The sequence below is a fragment of the Limulus polyphemus genome, unplaced genomic scaffold (genome assembly GCF_000517525.1).
Source record: "Limulus polyphemus unplaced genomic scaffold, Limulus_polyphemus-2.1.2 Scaffold1086, whole genome shotgun sequence".
NCBI lineage: Eukaryota > Metazoa > Arthropoda > Merostomata > Xiphosura > Limulidae > Limulus > Limulus polyphemus.
In genome coordinates this window covers 165,585-185,281 of record NW_013666696.1, presented here as the reverse complement: position 1 = coordinate 185,281, position 19,697 = coordinate 165,585, and the positions used below count along the sequence as shown (strand labels likewise).

Genomic DNA, 19,697 nt, shown 5'->3' with positions numbered 1-19,697 from the left:
CTAAAAAAAAGTTAGAATTGGCAGAAATGATGGGAGATTTGAAGGATTACAGAATATCAAGAGAGTTGGCCAAATGAGAAACTAGGAAATAAAAAATTCCATAAGAAAAAAATGTTGGCTGAAAAGGTAAAAATTAATAGTAAGGATTTCTTCAAATATACTGAGGTGTTACGACAGTGGGGGTCACGTGACGCTAGTAACATGTCAAATTCTTGAACGTTCACGTACCTTACTGAAGTCTCGAGAGGTTACTAGATATGCGGTATTCTTGTATATATAAGACCGGTAAGAAGTGATGCCAACAATGTAATGTAATGTGTAATTGAACTGCAGACAGAGATAGATACGGACAGTTGAGTCAAGCACGTGAGACGTTCGTTGTGAATTATAGCATTTGTTTTAGCGCGACTGTGGAAATTAAGTGTATTGCAAAGTTGTATTGAGAAAGAATAAACCAGTTTTATTTAAGAAAGGACTTGTATCGCTAAAGTTTCTTCAAAAAGAATTTTTACGGAAAATTAACTAACGAACGGAGGCGTAACAGAGGGTAAGCAAAATGTTAGGATGGGAGTAGGACCTTTGAAGAATGACACAGGAATGCTAATATCTCATCACTATGAGTGACTGGGCTATTAAATTCTGCTTTCTTTTGTCCAACATTTACTAATGAAGATTTAAGCAATATTCCTCATTCTGAAGAGTTGCTAGATGGAAACAAGATTGAATAAGATGATCATATTAATTCTGAGCTTGTTAAGAAAAAATTGGGAAATTTAAAGAAAGATAAAGCTTCTGGGCCAGATAATATTTACCCGAGTGGTTAAACAGAAGATAAGGATTGAAGGTATGATCAACTTGCTATTGTTTTTTCCAAGTTCTTGAATAGTGGGCAGGTATCAGAAGATTGGAAGTTGACTGATGTTACTCTTTTTTTCAAGGAAGGTGATAAAAATTGTCCCAGTAATTATAGGTCTATTAGTCTTACATTAGTGGTGGGAACATGTCTTGAAAGTCTGATAAAAGATGCCTTGCAAATTCATTTAACAAAGTTTAAAAATTTGTTGGATAGTCAACATTGTTTCACTAAGGGAAAATCTTACCTTAATAATATTTTGACATTCTTTGAAGAGGCTTCTGCTTATGTAGATGGGGGGTACAGGTATGGATTTGGTGTATCTGGTTTTTATAAAACATCTGAAAAAATTTTAAAGGCTTGTTAAAAAGATATTTCTGTAGATATGGAGGATAAGTTGGTTAAGTGTATAGAAGGTTGTCTGGATGGAAGGACAAAGAGGGTTGTTATAAATGGAGTTCAGTCAAACTAGCTTCATGTCACAAGTGAGGTGCCTTGGGGCACAATGTTGGGACCTTTGCTATTTTAAATTTACATCAATGAAGGAATGGTCAATAAGTTATTTACATTTGGCGATGTTAAGAAAATTCTAAGTTTTGCTGGCTGTTATGATGATGCTTCTACTTTTAAAAAGAATTTGGATTATTAATTATAGTAAATCCAAGGTAATGAATTTGGGACATCAGAGGTTAAATTGTAAGTATAATTTTGATGAGAATAACCTTAACAGTTTTATGGAAGAAAATTAATTTTCTTGATGTTCTGGTTGGTCAGTATCCAAAGCAATGTACTGTTGCTAGTGGCAGGGCAAATAGGACGTTAGGTTGTATGTGCAAAATATTGAATATGAGTCTAAAGAAGTTATGATGTAATTGTAAGGTCATTGGTTAGATAATACTTGGAGTACTTTATTCAGTCTTGGACTCCTTACCTTAGAAAGGACATTGAATTGTTAGATAGGGTTAAAAGGAGGGCTACCAGGATACCTGGGATAGAAAGAATGTTATATGAAGGACAGGTTAAGAGCTTTGAAATTGTTTTCTCTGATAAAAAGAAGAATTATATGGGACCTGATTGAGATGTTTAAAACTGTAAAGGGAATTCATAATGTTGATGCATCATCGTTTTTCATTTGTAATGGTGAGAATGCTAAGAAAAGGGGACACAGGTATAAATTTTAGCAGGGTATGAGTCATATTCAACTAAGAGAGCTATATTTTTCTAACAACATTTGACAAAACTGAAGAAAGAACTATCAATTACTCCTGTACAAGCATAGCCAATTCATAAAAATCCACTCACATTTAATACAGATTCCAGTGATTTGGCAATGGGGGCAATACATTCACAAGTACAAAATGGAAAAGAACACGAGACTGCCTATTATAGAAAGTAAATGAATGCTGAAATTCAGTTCAACAGTGAGGTTTAACCTTGCTTATATATATTTTACATATAAGTTAAGGACAACATTGGGCCTATTGGTCCATTTAGGTCATCCCATCCACAAAACTAAACTTTAAAAGTAAAATACTCAAAACCAGCCCTTATCATTCAAATATCTAACAAGCCTTCCTTTAATCTCTCTTAAATTAGCTGCATCTACCATATCTAAAAGCAATCCATCCAAACACCAACCACACCACCCGTTTTGAAAAGCACACTTTGATTAAATAAAGATAATTTTTTAAAGTTATAATTTGAAATGTACTGATAGCTTGAATATATTAGCAAGAGTTTTTTTTCTCACAGAATAATTGAACAACTATAAAAAAGTAACTTGTGATTATTCAAACTTCATAATTTCCTTCTTTTTCAGTGATTCTTGTGGAAAAATATCAGTGAAAGTATGCCAAAGTTTATTGGTATTGATCATTACTTTGAGGCAAGTAAAACTTTTTTTCATTTATGCAAGAAATTAAATTTCTTTACGTGATTAGCAGTGGAAATTTAATAGGTGTTATCTGTTAAGTAAGTCACTTGGTAGACAATGCTATTTAGCTAAAGTATTTCAAATTAACGTTTAGTGAAGATCCTAATGAACTGAAGAATTAATTCAAATATACAGCAACAGTAATTTTTACATTAGACAAAAATCATAATTTAATTATAATGTTTTGACCCCTAGTATTGGGTTATCTTTAGGTAAGACTTATATAAGTTATATAATAGTTATATGAATCAAAACATTGTAATAATTAAAATCAGAACTTGACTACTGTAAAAATTGCTGCTGTTGTATCTTTGAATTAATTATTTCAAAGTAAGTTATAAATGTTTTCAGAAATTAATATATAATACTTGCACTAGCTTTTCTCATGTGCATCAAATTTTAAACAACTCGCAACAACTGTATACTCTGAGTATAAAGTGATAAAGCCATAATCAACAAAATATGGTTCTTTCTAAACAGCTTCACTGATGCTATAATTACCTACTCCTTCCCTTTGAATGGCAGAATAGTTTTCAAATTAGGTCACATGGTGTGCAATCATATATCCAATATGAATGGTAAACCATAATGATTGGTTCTGTGAAATGCCTTCAAATTCTGGTTTGTCTTTGAAGAAAATATTCCTTCAGCAATATTGTTAAATCATATTGTTGAAACTTGTTATGTAATTGGGAAGGTTCTTTTGGATTATTTATAAAAACAATGGAAAGTCCAGTCCAGGTAATGATTAGTTAATTTATTTCTTCAATAACATTTGCCACAGGCTATGTCTGTTGGTCTAACTTTACATACAAATGTTCAAATTATGTTCAACAGAACTTCCAAAACTAGTATATTCATAACAAATAAACTTATTAGCAGAATTTAAATTACAGCCACACTGAACCTCACTCTTGAACTGAATTGCAGCATTCATTGACTTGCTATATTAGGCACTCATATGTTCTCTTGCATGTTTTACTTTCACTGCAAAATCACTGGTATCTATATCTAATGTGAGCAGATCTGTTGTCAGTTTTGTTGAATGTTTGTTCACAAACAGCAATCCAATGAAACTTGTTTGGTTTTTCAAGTAACTTGTGTAGAGGATGAGCTATGTCAGACAAACCTTGTGTATCCACAAGCTTTCTTTAGTACAGAGGATTTCTTCATTGGCTGCACTTTCCAAGATGCTGAAATCATTGAGTTTAATTTAATATCACAGTCTTGCAAACATTGATGAAGAATGACTGACTGATTATAAAGTGTATTTTTGTGATTATTTTAAATCTAAAGACAGGATCCATAAAATGCATCGCTCATATGTCATCTACAAATTTACATGTCCAAGATGTAGCCATAGCTATGTGGGCTTTACAGTTTGTTGTTTCAGCTCAAGAGTGAAAGAGCATGTGGAAAGTACAGTATATAATCAGTTGGCCATTCTTCTTTACTGTTTGCAAGACTGTGACATTGGAATTTCACTCAATGATTTCAACATCTTGAGAAGTGCAGCCAATGGATAAGAAAGCTTGTGGATACACAAGGAGCACTCCTGAGTTGAATGTAATGTAAACGAAATAGCATCATCTTTGCTTTGAAACTTAGATGAGTCTGTAAACATTGCCTTTCTGCTAACAATGTGTCCCAGGAAACACCTCTTGGGATTCAGCTCATGGTTCTCTTTTGCCTGCTGATCTAGAACTTTCCTTAGCCCATCATAAGCATTATCGAAGGTTTCTGCAGTAAATGCTATATTCTTTCTACTTTCTTCTTTGACCTGCACTTTCCAATATCCACTCTTAAGATCTAATATTGAAGAGCATTTTAATCCAGATATAGCACAACTAGGTGATGCTCATGGACTAGAATCTTGTCCTATTACTCCATGTTCCTTTATGTTCTCTTGCTCTTTGTATCAATCCATCTTGGTTTTTCAATGCTGGGGCAATTTTCTTATTTTTGTTACCAAATGGGGTCGGCTATTGTAGCTGTTCCAATGTTGATCAATATACTGCAAAACTTCCTATCAATAAACTTATTGATTCATGGACTGGATTTTTTAAATAATGTACTTATTATCTCATTTAGGGCAGATGAAGTATTCTTAGATCAATTTTGCTTCTTAAGTCCAAATAATTCTTATTTTTCTGATGTCTGGTTAGCTTTTGATGCTAATTTGACATTGTTGGAGAGTATTGTCTCCTTGATTTTCAACGGTGTCAAATTCCTCTTCCAACAGCTTTGAGAGAACTTTTCATTCTATGCTTGGTCCAAAGGCCTTATTGGGTCTTTGCTTAACCAATACTCTTTTAGCTGTGTTACCCTCTGTTGTCACTCCTGTGAAAGTGAACAGTATGCTCACTGTAAGATCAGATCCAATACAGATATACTGGTTCAGGTTAAATGGAATAAAGTAACTTTCACTTTTGACCATTAATATCCACCGATGCTTTCATTATCTAGACTTAGGGACCTTCTTTCAGTTGCAGGTTTAATAATAACAGTGTGATGATTTACAAAGTTTCACCACTTGTGTACAACTTGCTACCTCCCTGTAGTATGTTTACTTCTTGCATTTTCGTGTGTCTTAAGCTACTTTTTGTGCTAAAACAATGTCCCAGGAAACACCTCTTGGGATTCATCTCATGGTTCTCTTTTGCCTGCTGATCTAGAACTTTCCTTAGCCCATCATAAGCATTTTCGAAGGTTTTTTCCCATGTGTGATTTTATTTTTAGAACTGCATATTTGTCTAAATATTTCAATGTCATGGCTGAAAATATTATATCACAATGATATAAATCATTGGATGCACCAATTGTATACTTATCACATTGAAGCTTTTGTCTGTATATTTCACATACAACTGATAATTTCACCTATTCAAAGTTTGATTGAGGTAATCACAGACATAGTGTTAATTTTTCTATAACCCTTATTTTTCCATGAAAATTCTTTACCTGACAAACATTTCAATACCAAAATTGAAACATTCTCTCTCCAGTATTAATGAAAAACTTCTTACAAGTCAGTAATCACAGTTAACTCCATATCACAAAGTCTTAACAATTGAACCAAATTGTTAGTTTCCATTCACATGTGGCTTAATATTTGTGTTTGTTATGTTGTACAACACTCATGAATAACTTTGCTTCACATTCTTACATATGTGTGGTATTATAGACATGAATATTGCTATATACATTTATCTCCATTACATGTATCATGTATGCTAAAAGTTTTCCAACAGACTGCCTCCAACTCCTCTTCATAACCATCTCAGGTTACTTTTCAGAGCTTTTTGCTTTATCTATGTAAGGTACTTCCATCTGCAAGCTTTTAAACCTGACCATTTCTCTTTTTAGGCTTCGTAAAATAATTATAGAGTGAGCTGAGCTGAACAAGAACTTTTCAACTATTACAAAAATATTCTCATAAGTCAGGATTAATTATTCATGCTGTTACTATAATATATATCAATAAACACTCAAGCAAAACAAGTTTCTCACTGCATCTGGAGAAATGATCTGCATTTAAGGTGTACCAGCAGCAAATATTTAGCAAAGATTATGTGGTCTTCTCTGTGAGCTTCACTACTCTGCTATGTCAGGTGAGTGGTTCTTGTGAAATCACTGAAGCTCTGAAAGTAAGGGTTGCAAAGCCCTGTCAACTGTGTTTTCCAACTTCTAACTCGGTTGTGCAAATTTATGATGCATTCTACATTATATATTCTGGTACTGACAGTCCTAACCTGTAATTATCAAGCAGTTATTAATCAGTATTCTATAGATACCTTTTATAGTGACATTCTGCTTAATAGCCCAGAAAGTAAGAGTTGCAAAGGCCTTTTGGCCTCATTAATCTTGCAATTAACAAAACATCCTCCTTTCAAATGATTGTGTGGTAACAGTACAATACCTTAAGATACCACTAAATACCTCAGAAATCAAGTGTTGCAACACTCTTTTAACTCAGTTTTTGAACTTTAAGTTATCATCCCCATTTGTGTAAGCTGGTTATGCACTAGGTATTATATCCACTAGGACTGGTCATCCTAGTTTTATGGTAATCAAGTGAAAACCACACGGTGTAATGATGTTCTGTAAGATTACATGACTTGATTGCTGGTAAAGCAAGGATCACCACTGTATTTAAATTGTCAGATGCTCAACCTAATGATCATTATAGTGTATGATCTGTGTTCAATCCTAGCCATATTGATTAGAAGATCATTATCAGTGATTCTGTTGACAATCAGAACTGAATTTAACTTCAAAATTGAGCATTTCTTCATCTGGCTTGCCATGAACAGCAAGGCAGACTTTTCAGCTCTTTCCTCCTTATCGAAATTCTTGATTGAGTCAAGCACTGAATCAAATAGGTTCAGCATCAGTATTTCACTGCTTGTCCCTGAATTTCTTCATTCCAAACAGTGACATGTCTGAAATGATTAAGGAAGTGGTCCAGACCTTTGGTTGTAGCCGTGCCCTTAAATGGTGTGGGTTAGCCTTACACATAGGCATCTGTGAGGGTATTGTATGTCTTTCTCCCTCAGACTATCAGTGAACACCAGGCAAAGACATCCTAAATGTTGGGAGTACAGTGTGATATAGGCTCTCATGGACTCCAACACTCTGACAAGAGGTAGGCTCTTTACCTATAGTAACAGAATGATGAGATGCTCTAGGCAGCATATTTATCGGTTCTGCTCGACTCCAAGCTCTCTTGTGGGTCCTGTACATATTTGAAGAATGCCTTTTGGTTTAGGGAAATTCACCACTGCCCCATGACCCACTCACTTTCTTATTCAGCACCTGCCATGTTACCTGCTGTTGAGATGGCTCCAGTTGGCAGACAGCATTCACCATCATCACTTCCAGTCTCACTTCATCTGTTCATGGTTTCAACCAGAGATAGGGTTGAAAACCCTGGCTAGCATAAGTCTAGGAGTCCTGTATAAACCACTCCACCCAGATTTCAAATCACTACAATGATTCTCAATTTATTCACTGAAAACTCGATCAGCCATTCTGGGTGTACCAGATTATGGCAGTTATCCTTTCTGAGTCTGTGGTAGCAACAATAAAATTCAGGGAGCTTTGCTCCAGTGGAGGACTTCTAGACCCAACAACTCTCTTAGAGAACAATCTCCTCATGTCAACTGACTTTCCCTATTGTTCATAAGTCCTTCATTTGTGAAAAATTCTATTTTCTAAAACACAAAGCCTTTTTTAAATTTTAAATTTTATAACACAAGAGTTCAAGTAAAAAGCTCTAAACCATTCAGCAGATGTAACAAGCTCTGCATTAATGCTATCCTGGTCACAGTACCAAAATTATCTGTTTCTATCCATTCTGTGGTATATGCAGGTGAGTTGAATTAACTGTAGTGCACACCACATAGGTCTACTTGATAACTGTAGATTCAATAAAAGTATCTATTATGGAGTAATTCTAGAACTCATACTTAACTGTGTTGATGTTAAATAGAATAAAGAGACTGTGCACAAGTGTAAAATTAAATTATTAATTTATACTAAATGTGAAACAGAAACAGAGTGTGTGGAATGTCCTACAGTTGCTTCTTCAATGGAACCCAGCTCCATCATATAATTCAACCCTACCCTGAAAATTCCCACAAGTCCAGTGAGCCCACCTGTTGCTGTATGTCTACCCTTGATATTCTTTCGTTAAAGCCTTGGATCATGTTCAGTAATCCAATCCACAACTAGCCGTAGGGACTACTCACAAAAGGACCAAACATCTGTTTCTATCCCCAAACCTTTGAAGGAGTCATCTATACTTATGAAGCAGCTCTTCTGATTTACAATTTGCTACTTACTACATGCACTACAAAAAGCAATTGAACTGTAAACATGTTATATAATGTCCCAAAATTTTATTCATTAAAAAATACATTTTCATGCAAAACTTCATTAGGCATTTAAAAAGATAAAAAATAAGATTCTTATACTTTTGAACACTTATATTCTAGTCTTTGTTTTATACATTTTGATAGCAAAAATATCAGTATCACTAAGTGTTCCTTTGTTCTTTTTTGCAGGCATCTAAACTATATCAGTCACTTCTAACTGAACTTTGCCTTCCCAGAATTTTTCATATTGAAAAGCTAGATGATGATCCAGGCAAAGGACATCTTGAAAGTTTTAAATACAAGTATCCATGGACAAGAAGTGAGTTTTGGCTCTCATTCATAAAATATCAAGTAAAAGCTATAATTCTAATGTAAGCATTAATATCAACTTAATAATATATCTAACCACTGGATATTTCTATCTTTATTTAGTAGTGAAGATTTCAGTTGACAAATATGGCAGTATTCGTATCACAAGTATGTGTTTGACTGGCTCAGTGAAGATACATGTGGAGATTAGTTTCTAGATAACTACAAAGGGAACTTTGTTGTAGTTCTACTTTTGTCTTTTATTTTGTATACTCTAAAACAATAGGCTATAAAAATGAAGAAAACTTTGTTAAATCAAGGTACTTGGGGGTTGCTTGATGAGTGGAGAAAGTGTTTATAAATCTACATATTTAACTTATATGAGTGTATCACTAGAATGTGAAATGTGTACTAACAAAGTTATTCTGACAAGATACTTAGTTCCACTCGCATACCTAGCTATTCTTGTTCAGTGCTGCCCTCTATTTGCAAAATAATTTTTGCATTCTACAATCCTTTCACTACCATGCACACCATGATTTACATGGTTTAATTGATTCTTGTATGTAATTTATGTGACAAACTTCCACCAATAATAGTACCACTCACTCACATTACTCTTGTGATTCTATCTATGCTATTTTACCTGTCACTTCTTGTTTGGCAGTTTCATGTTCAGACGTTTATTCTGTGCTCTCTTCAAGTGTTTTTTTCATATCTTTGTATCAATTTCTTTTAACAAGTTTACTATTTATTATACAATAGTGATATTTGTGACTTATTCTGAAGTGAAATTATTTAATATTTCCAACCTGTTATGAAACTTAATACTTCATTCCAAATATTTTTCAAATTTCTGTTTCTTTCCACCAACACGGTTTTGTTGGGTTATTCATTTTCAATTTTGAATTCTGTATTCTAAGTTACCACTTCAGAGGTTATATCTTAGTTTTATCCTCCACCTAGTTTTCCAGCTTCGTCTTACCCTATTGACTCTCCTACAGGAAATGTCTATCATACACCTCCTTTCCTAGGCATTTTCCCTATACCTAGGGGATTTTCATAGGATACCTCCTCCTCCTTTCCTCCATGTTGTAGCATTTGCCATCTTCAGTTCTTTTCCTCTATACACGGCTTCTTTGCTCTTGGGATCTTTTGGGGTGGAACACTGCCTTGTACCATTTGTTTACCATCCACTTTCTGATAGAGATTTATGGTTGGCTCTTGTTCTCCACCAGTCCATTGTTCAGGCTACTCCTGTGCATTTAGCATCACAAGGGATACCTGCGATGCTATATTCTATATTTTTTGGTCATTGTTTCTTTTTTTATTCTGAGCCATTGCCATCTTTATTCATGTTTCATGTCCAGCACCTTCCTGTCCTTTACTTTACCGACCTATGGGTTTTTCCATTCATTGTGTATGCTCGATGCTGATTGGTATTCTGGATTGATCAGTCCCACCTCAATCACTTCTTGATTCATCCCTGCTTTAATATGTTGTCTTTGATTACACTCTGGTGGGCAATTTATGCAGGACTGAAAATGCCCATGGCACATATTCTTATTTTTCATTTCTTGGGATGCTATCTGAAGTTTTTTACCACGTGATTCACTACCAGTTTTGTGCCTTGTTTTTGGATTTGTTTTGGTTTTGTATGGCCTTTGTCAGGTGTTCTGCATTTTACCCGACTTCTGCATTTTGGGGGATTTTACTTACAGCACTACTTGGACGTCTGGCTTCAGTTAGTTCCTTCCGATTGGGGTGGTCATAACATACTTATCTGCTTCTTACACAAGCAGCTTGGGTGGTTGGATTTTTCAGTTGGATAAGTCTTTCCTGTTAGCTATCTAACAACCTCATCTATTTAGGTAGTGTCTTTTTAAACATCCACCTCCAATGGGACCATTCATTCTGCTCCTCGAATGCATTCAATGGAGCTTTCTGTTATCCATGATCTTAACCATATGGTTAACTGTCTTACTTCTAGCAAGGCTCTAATGCATTGGGGATGTGGCTTCTGTGAAAACACTTCTTCTTTTGGGTCTGGTACATTTGTGATCTCTTCAGGAGATGCTGCACGACCCATGGTCTCTTACTAGGATTCCTTTGTAATCTCCACAACTTTCCTCCTTCCCTCTTCTACTATATGAATTGGTGGTTGAATATATCCCACATGTTGTTGGGTTTACCACTTCCTTCCCCTCATTTGGATTTGTTTCTCTTCCCTGATGCTCATCTCCAAAGTTGTGGGATGTGGGTCGATCAGCCAGAGGCTTCAGATCAATGGTCTATGGGCAGAATGTTTTACCATGTTAACACCTCGGCACCTCCAGCAGTCCAACATGCTTTGATTCACTTTCTTCCTTGTGTCTGTTAATCATGTTTTACTCCGACTATTCGACGGTAGTGGCTTATATCACTCGCCAATGGGGCACTCGTTCTTGTTCCCTTTGTGGTAGATAGTGGATATCCCTTTTTGAATCCACACACTTGACATACATCTCCTGTAATCACTTCCTGGTGTCTTCACTCCAACCAGGCACCTTACCTTTTACCTGCATCTCAACCCCATTGTCTGTTGGAGGTCTGTCTGTCGAGCACTGGGACTACACCTCATATATTCAACTCCCATTATCTGCTTTGGGTAGCTGTTTCTTTCTTGTTGGGGTACCGTCTTCCACCTGTCACCATCCTTTGCTCATCAGTGAGATTATGACTGGATAAGTTTCTTTCTTTTGTTATATATATTATTTTTCAGGGGCCTGTTCCATGTTTAGACCAGGATCCCACTCTGTAGTGAGTGATGCCTTCAATCACTTAGAATTATACTAAAACCCACACTGTAAGGCCATGTTGTCTTCACTTTTATAACTTACATGAACTAGAGATGGGGTGTTCCACGAGATTGCTCGTAGGTTATTCCTCGTGATATATTTGCTTCATAAATATGCTTGTTGCAGACTGTACTAACCAATGGACTTCATGGATAAAGCAGAAAGGGATTGCTGCCCATCCCTGCCATTTCTTAGATTGAATAAATTGGGTTTGTTCCACTTTTCACAAGAGGGTTTCATGGTCACCTATTTCACTGTCTCTGGTGTGAACGTTCCTCCAGACTCTCCACAGCATCCCCTCCCCTCATTGGTTCCAATGGTGTAAGAAAGTCCTTACCACTTTTCAGTTCCAAGCCGCTGTGGTGGTGGACCAAGGAAGTATCCTCCTGAATGAGACATATACACTATAAACAATAATGGCTCCATTCAGTTGAGCATAGAGCGGTGGTGTTCTGCTGGTATAGATGATGAGATATCCTCCAAATGGACACTCCATCTCTGTATGGGTTTGTTGTAGCTTTGGAGTGTGCTGTCATAATTATTGGGATTCCTGCATGAAAGTTGGTTCCTGGCAATTTTTTGGATTTAGGGCTAAACCAATCGACATAATGTTCTCACACATGTAGTGTGCCATTATAAATGCAGTTTGGCCCTTCAATTGGGTTCCCTCATCCTATCCCCATATGGATGTTTGTTCCCAGTGGTTGAGGTTTGGATTTAGAGCTGAACCAATCAATGTAAGTCCTCACACATGTGTTCAGGGTGTCCCTGGTCTCTCACTCAATTCACCTCAATTGCACTACCCCAGTGTTGTGGGTTATGGTGGATTCACTTTTTGGTTGCTCCTCTTTTTCCTCTTGTGCTACCCTTTGATGTCTTTATGCCCAGCATGTTACTGCATTTGAGGTGGTTCTGGTCTGTTTGATTTGAGCGGGAAATATATGTATGTTATTTCACTCTGCTTACATGTGCCCTGTTCGCAGGTCGGTGGTTGGTTTTTTTCCCCTCCAGTCGGCTGAATGTGAGATAGGGATGGTATGATTCTCTTTCCTACCCTCTCATGGATGTTGGTTCCTGATGTTGAGTTTTGGATTGTAGTTGACTTACTGACAGTATGTTCCTTGTCCTACCTCTGCATGGATGTCAGTTCCTGGCAGTCGAGTTTTGGGTGCAGTTGTCTTTCTGTGTATGGACCATCACAATCTAGTCACTCTACACCTTGGAGTACATCCCTTATTTTACCCACATTCTGTTTATCAGAGTGATTGAAATTATAATATATTGTGGGTAGGACCACTGTCCAAACACTTTCTCTCTCATTGGGATGTGCTCTTCACTATTTTCGGACAAGATCTATCACACCTTTTCCACATCTGGGCAAAGAGTATACCTGGTACAGCAGTGATGTGGCCTCCCATGTATAAACCTCTCATTAGAGGGTTCCCTCATTAGGGTGTCCTTCCAATGCTTTTGAAGGATGCTTCTATTTTCTCCCTCACACTGGTCTCCCCACCTATTCAGTTTCGGATTCTAGCTATGTATGTTAGCAGAAGTAAAATAACTTATTGAAAGTTATAATTTTCCTACACTGAAAATTTATTTCCGACAGGTATTTACTTCTGCTCACCCTTCCCACCCTTTCTCCCCACTGTCAACCAGTGCTTAAGTTTCTGTCTAAACTTGAAGTGATAAAGTATGTAGAATAGCATAGAGGGAGTAACATGAGTCATGTGGGTGTGTGGCACTACTATTGGTGGAGGTTTGTTGCATGGAAATTTGCAGGCAAGAATCAGTTAAACCATGTGAATCGAGGGGTGTGTGGGAGTGAAAGGCTTGTGGCATGAGAAAAAATTTTCATAAATAGAGGGGCAGCACTGAACAAGAATAGCTATGTATGTAAGCAGAAGTGAATTCCTGTTGAAAATACATTTTCATGTAGGAAAATTATAACTTTAATGTTTTTTTTAGATCAGAACTGAAACAATTATTATTTTGTGTTAGAATTCCAATATTTTTGAGAATGATTATGTGGTATGTTAGTGTATACTTTTATAGATCGACTATGTAATTAATAATATAATATAAAAAATCTATGTCTATTTCTAGTAAAAGCAGACAATGATTTTCTACTTGAGGAAGCTAAAAGAAGTGATGCTGCTTTGGAAACTTTATGTGAGAATCTGCCAATGCCAATATCATCAGTTTATATAAAGTATGTAAACATTTTAATTTACTGTGTTTTAAAAGTACAAAGAAATCTAGTTTCAACAATTAATGACAAGATATAGATACTGTATGATCATTAGAGCATTATTTTCATGTGAAAGTTATGTTTTAATGAACACTAAGGCATGGATGTGTGATATAAAGAAAGTTGAGTAACTGATATTAATATAGATTTAATTATACTTATCAGAAAGTCACGGAACAACCAGAACTCATATATAATTGCAGTGAAATGGCATGTGTCAGAACTAAATTTTGACATTACTTGATATTTTGTAGGTAGTATGCATTTGGGGAGGTTACATAATAGAAGTATAAAACATAAGATATTCATACCCTCAGATCATATATATATATATATATATATATATGTGTGTTCACATCAGGAATTTATAATTTTCTACATGAAAAACAAAGAAAACGTAGGAATATGGATCAACTTGGGGAACCAGGACCATCTAGAAAGAGAATTGCCACAAGTCATAACTCAGATGTAATAAGTGAAGCACAACATCTTATAACAGGTACAAATTTATGAATACAAAAACTGTAGTAAAAGCCATCCACATGATCCAGGCAAACAGTAAATAACTTAATTGAGTAGAATCTTCAAATGGAAAAATGACACAAGCTGCTTCCTTGATATATCAGTTCAACTGTGGCATACCTCAGTCAGCTAGAGGATAAAACAGGTATTCGTGTTATTCGATATGAAAACATATACGTCAATTTACCAGATGCAGATCTTAGGGATATCTCTGTGACTGAGTCATTTAAATAGGTGCTGGGAAATTTATGCAGAGTGGAGGGGTAAGCTTTGCAGGACTTTTGTCAAGATACTTGGTTTTCAGATAGAGCATGATCAGACATGAACATGGACTGTAATGATGTAGTGAGACTCCAGGTTCTTCATAATATAACGTGCTCAACCTTTTGCGCTTGGTGATTAATATATTATTTTACAATAATGATGCTGTAACTATAAAACTTTATCAGTTTTGTAAGTTGTTCATCAAATAAGAATAATGAATTGTCTTGTAAAATCCTAAATGAAATTCTCATTGCTAACTAAAATATTTTTGAATAATGTTTTTTTTATGTGACTGAAATTTTGTTGAGTCTTTCTTCTGTCATGACTGATAAACATATTGGTCAGTACTTTGGTCTATGTTTCTCTCATTTAAACTATAAATTCCATTAATTTACTACATAATCTATAGAAAGATTTTTAGTTTTTTATATCAGTCAACAATGATCAGCCTTTTAAAGCTCTAAAGATCAAAGACACGCTTCTTGTCAAGTGATAATTTTATCACTTGTTTTTTGTTTATTCAAAAAAAGATGTATTGCTAATATATCACCACATCACTTCTCACCCAGAAAGATGTAACAAACATTTAATGAAGCAGAAAACCTGTATAGATTGAGGAATTTTAACTGAGTGATTCATGTCATGTCTGATTTTGGTTACAATATGGCCCATTTATGTCATACATGAACATGTATCACAGATTAAAATATTGAGAAAAATGAATTCACTTTGGAATCAGAAAATTTTAGTGGAACTTGCTTTTAAAATTTCCTATTCAATTTATTACATTTGATTTTATCATATTCAGTGATTTAGTGAAAATAAGCTTACTTTGTTTTTATCATTTCAAATATAGTGTACAGCTTTAATAAAACTAACTTGTTTATAGTTTTGTAGATTAAAATGTAGATGTATTTTAGTTATATATTTATGGAATTATTTTTTTTGTGTGTGTTTGTGTGATAGCTTTCCCAGCATTAAAAAATTCTTAACCATGTTCACTTAGCTTTGCTCCCAGTGGCACAGCGGTATATCTGAGGACTTACAATGCTAGAAACCGGGTTTCAATACCCGTGGTTGTCAGAACACAGATAGCCCATTGTGTAGCTTTGTGCTTAACTACAATCAAACAAACAAATCACTTCACTTTTACAAGGTTTATTTATAATAAAAACTAGTGCATAATGCTTTAACCCTGAAAGTAAGTATATATATATATATATCTATGTGTAAAGACTAATGTATGTCACTGCCCTCATCTAATTAGTATGAAATGAATTTTGTGGTATCATATTTTATATAAGTATAAATCAATAAAATATGTTTAGGTAGGCTTTGCTGACTAATAAGTTCATTGATGTAAGGATAAAAAGTTCAGATATATAAACTGTATTTTTCAATAGCTTATGTTGACAAACATTTTATTTTTGTTTGATATTCAAAACATTGCATAAGTTAAACATTGATGATAGTGATCAAACTGAACTTTCACAGTTTTAACTTGCATGTTAATTAAGAACAATATAATATGTTTACACTATATTATGATAAAGTCATTATTTTACATTGCACACAGAGTAGGTATATCTCAACATTCATCACCTAACAAACAACATGAAGAAAAACAGTCATTCGTTCCTATCACCTTGAACCATTATAGGGAAAACCTTCATCTTGGTAATAAATTTTCCTATTTTATACTTTTACATTTTTATTAACTTTTTACCAAAGTTAGGATGGCAGATAAATTACTCTTTTTTTAAAGAAACTTAATAATAGTTTGATTATTTGCATGTTTGCTGAAGAATTTATAATTTTTGTTGCTTGATGTTCATAAATATTTATTGTAAATTAAGTAAATTTATACAGTGAAGGTAATGCAGTGCTAGCTTTTATATAAAACTTGGCATTGTTACAGTCTTATCTTATTAATAAAGCAACGTTAGATTTAAAACAACCCATTCCTTAAAATCAGTAGTTGGTAAGTACGTTAAAGATTTTTATTAATCTTTTTATTTCCAACAGATTATAAAAATTTAATCTGCAGGGAATATAAATTAGGTGAAATGAGACTCGCTTAATGGTTTGGTTTTAGTTTTCATTCACTTACACACAAACTTACAAACATATACATATACATAACTTTTCTAACTTACCAGAAAAAACAACATATATAACATATATAATTTATAAACTTTGGATTCACATCCCCTGTGGGCCAGCTGTATGTGTATGGACTTACAATGTTAAAATCCAGGGTTCAGTTTCTCATGATGTACAGAGTGCAGATAGCCTATTCTGCAGCTTTGTGCTGAAATAAACGTTTGGGTTACAACACTGAAAATCAAAATGCTTTGTTAATAAGTTAACATCAGCTGTGTTAACCATAACTTATTCTCAGAAAGCATAGAACTGAAATTAGTTGCTTATTATTATTTTTTAATTCTGAAGAACATGAAATTATACCCAAATTCCTATTTAAAAGCACATAATTTTACCTAACTAGCTTTTCTTTTGTTGTTGTTGGTAATGGAGGTATTTATAGACAGTTGATCAAAACAATTTATGGTTAAATCAAAAGTTTTATTTCTAAGGTGGCCTTTTATTAAATAAAAAAATATGTTGTGATAAACGTTTTTTGATAATGAAGTTCAGGATCCTTATGTTTCAGGAATACAAAAGGTTTTACAGTGGAACAAGTTTTATGAAAAATTTAGCTTTCAAGTCTCTTACACACTTCCTAATATTTGACTGATTTTACAGTTAACAAGTTGACATTTGTAAACACTTTAATCATACATGTTAAGAAAAAATGTTTTTTAAAAGCTTTGATTTAACTTGGAAATTAATTATCTCATGCATGAGGAACATATAAATACTTAAATTTTATTTAAACGTTTGAATTCAGTGTTTTATAGTTATATAATTTAATTACTTTTTGATGTTATATCTCACCAAATCATATGATTCATACTTGTGTTGCATATGTGATTGTTGGTGTGATGAATATTAAGAAAATGTATAAATCCATAGTATTTCTTATCTGTGTGTAAGTAATATAGTTTTATTAATTTGTATATTTAGACCACCCATGCTGTTTGGATGAGCCACTAGATGTAACTGAAGGTTTACCCAGTGGTCCTTCTCTAACATTTTTATTGGAGAAAATGAAACCTTTAGCAGTGAATGACCCATTTGAATGTGATTTGAAGCCTGATCATCTGTTAGTCCTGTGAGTTACAATATGTTTCTGATTAAGTCACCTTATTTCCCAATTATATGCAAATATCTGTTACATAATAAAGTAGGTTGTGTAAGTCTATTAAAATGATGTGTGCTCTGTGGTGTACATTTATAACCAGTGCACTTCACGATGTAATTTAAAAACAAAACTAAGCCTTAAATTTTTTATGTATTGTTTCCTAAAATTGTATTTACTGGTTATGACTTCAGCATTGTTTCTTATACCTTGATGAAGGTTTACTCAAAACTTTACATATCAAGAAATTAAGATAATTAGTTGGAATTTTAAATTAATGTACATAAGCTTTCTAATGATGTCTGTGATATAATTTTGGATAAATATATTATATTGATTTAAGCATTCTCTGTTTAGCAGTGAAAAAATTCATGTGTATTTGGAATTTGACAAATATATCTAAAGGAAAATAAGTTGGAGTTTAAAACTACCTGTTTTTAAGTAAGACATGCATAGTTTATGCCAATATGAAGAATATTCTTGCTGACAGTGGTTCATAAATGTGATAAATCCAAATTACTTTAATAAATCTACACTATACAGCAGCAGCTAATTAAGTTATATCACAAGTTTCGTTCAACAGTTCACTAGTGACCCTTGTATGTTGCTGGATTTATAGAAAGGAACTAGAAAAATGTCTTGCTGGAATGGACCAGGATGAACCAAAACCAAGACTTGAACTGATTACTGGAAAGTTAGATTTGAAGATGGTTGATCTACCTAAGGAAAATCTTTTTTCTTTTCTTGAATCTAAAAAAGGAGTAAGAATTTATTTCTGTTAACTATATGTTTCAAGTTTTAGAATCATAGCTCATTTATAGCTTGAATCTAAATAAAAAAAACTTCAGTATATTTTTAAATAATACAAATAATCACAATTTCACAGTTTTTTTAAAGTTTCTTTAAAATTCAAAGACACAATAAATATCAAATCAACAGTAATTCAGGTTACAAACAACTTCTTATAATCAATAGTGCATAGTAAAGATATGGTGTTGTCTAGATGAAACTGAATTAACTGTAGTGTGTTCAACTGGATAACAGGAAATTCACTCAAGATAGAGATTATGGAGTAATACTAAACATATTATTGACTGAGTCAATTTACTGTTTACTTACCTGGGACATTAATTTGCTATTATTTATTCAACTGTTCATTCTCATATTACAACATAAGTGGGTCCATAAGCTCTAGGTATCATATGAACAACTGCTGCCAACATTCTTATACATCCTTAAAACACATTGTATTAAGCAATGTCCTTCCCAGACAGTAACATATATTGTTATGATGTGAATGTGTTTTTCAAGCTAGCAAAGCATGTTATAGTTCATTTAAATTAATTTACTTGCCATTAGGGTTAATAATAATAATATCTAATGTAAAGTAAAGTAATTACAATCATGCTTCTCCAGCTTGAAAAAAGCATTCACACCATAACAATTGCTGATTTAACATTATGGCAGGTTATTTGAACTGTAAGGTACGGCCCTATATTCCAAACCCTCTCCAATGTTTTCAGTGTCAGCGGTTTGGTCACTCAGACATCTTGTCGTGGTTCTGTGACATGTGGTCGTTGTGGTGGCAAGGAC

General features: G+C 34.1%; 1 protein-coding gene across 3 annotated transcripts in view; it reads left to right on the top strand.

The window, feature by feature from the left end:
* LOC106462063 overlaps positions 1 to 19,697 on the top strand; it is a 64,552-nt gene that overhangs the window by 5,872 nt on the left and 38,983 nt on the right. For 2 of the 3 annotated variants that reach the window (XM_022389190.1, XM_022389191.1), the window contains exons 2-7: positions 2,673 to 2,738; positions 8,852 to 8,981; positions 13,915 to 14,020; positions 16,422 to 16,522; positions 17,930 to 18,077; positions 18,724 to 18,865. In XM_022389190.1, coding sequence (XP_022244898.1) covers positions 2,703 to 2,738; positions 8,852 to 8,981; positions 13,915 to 14,020; positions 16,422 to 16,522; positions 17,930 to 18,077; positions 18,724 to 18,865 — 663 coding nt within the window. In that variant the 5' untranslated portion in view covers positions 2,673 to 2,702. Of the gene's footprint in view, positions 1 to 2,672; positions 2,739 to 8,851; positions 8,982 to 13,914; positions 14,021 to 16,421; positions 16,523 to 17,929; positions 18,078 to 18,723; positions 18,866 to 19,697 lie in introns of those variants that run through there. The other variant, XM_022389192.1, reaches the window with a different exon arrangement.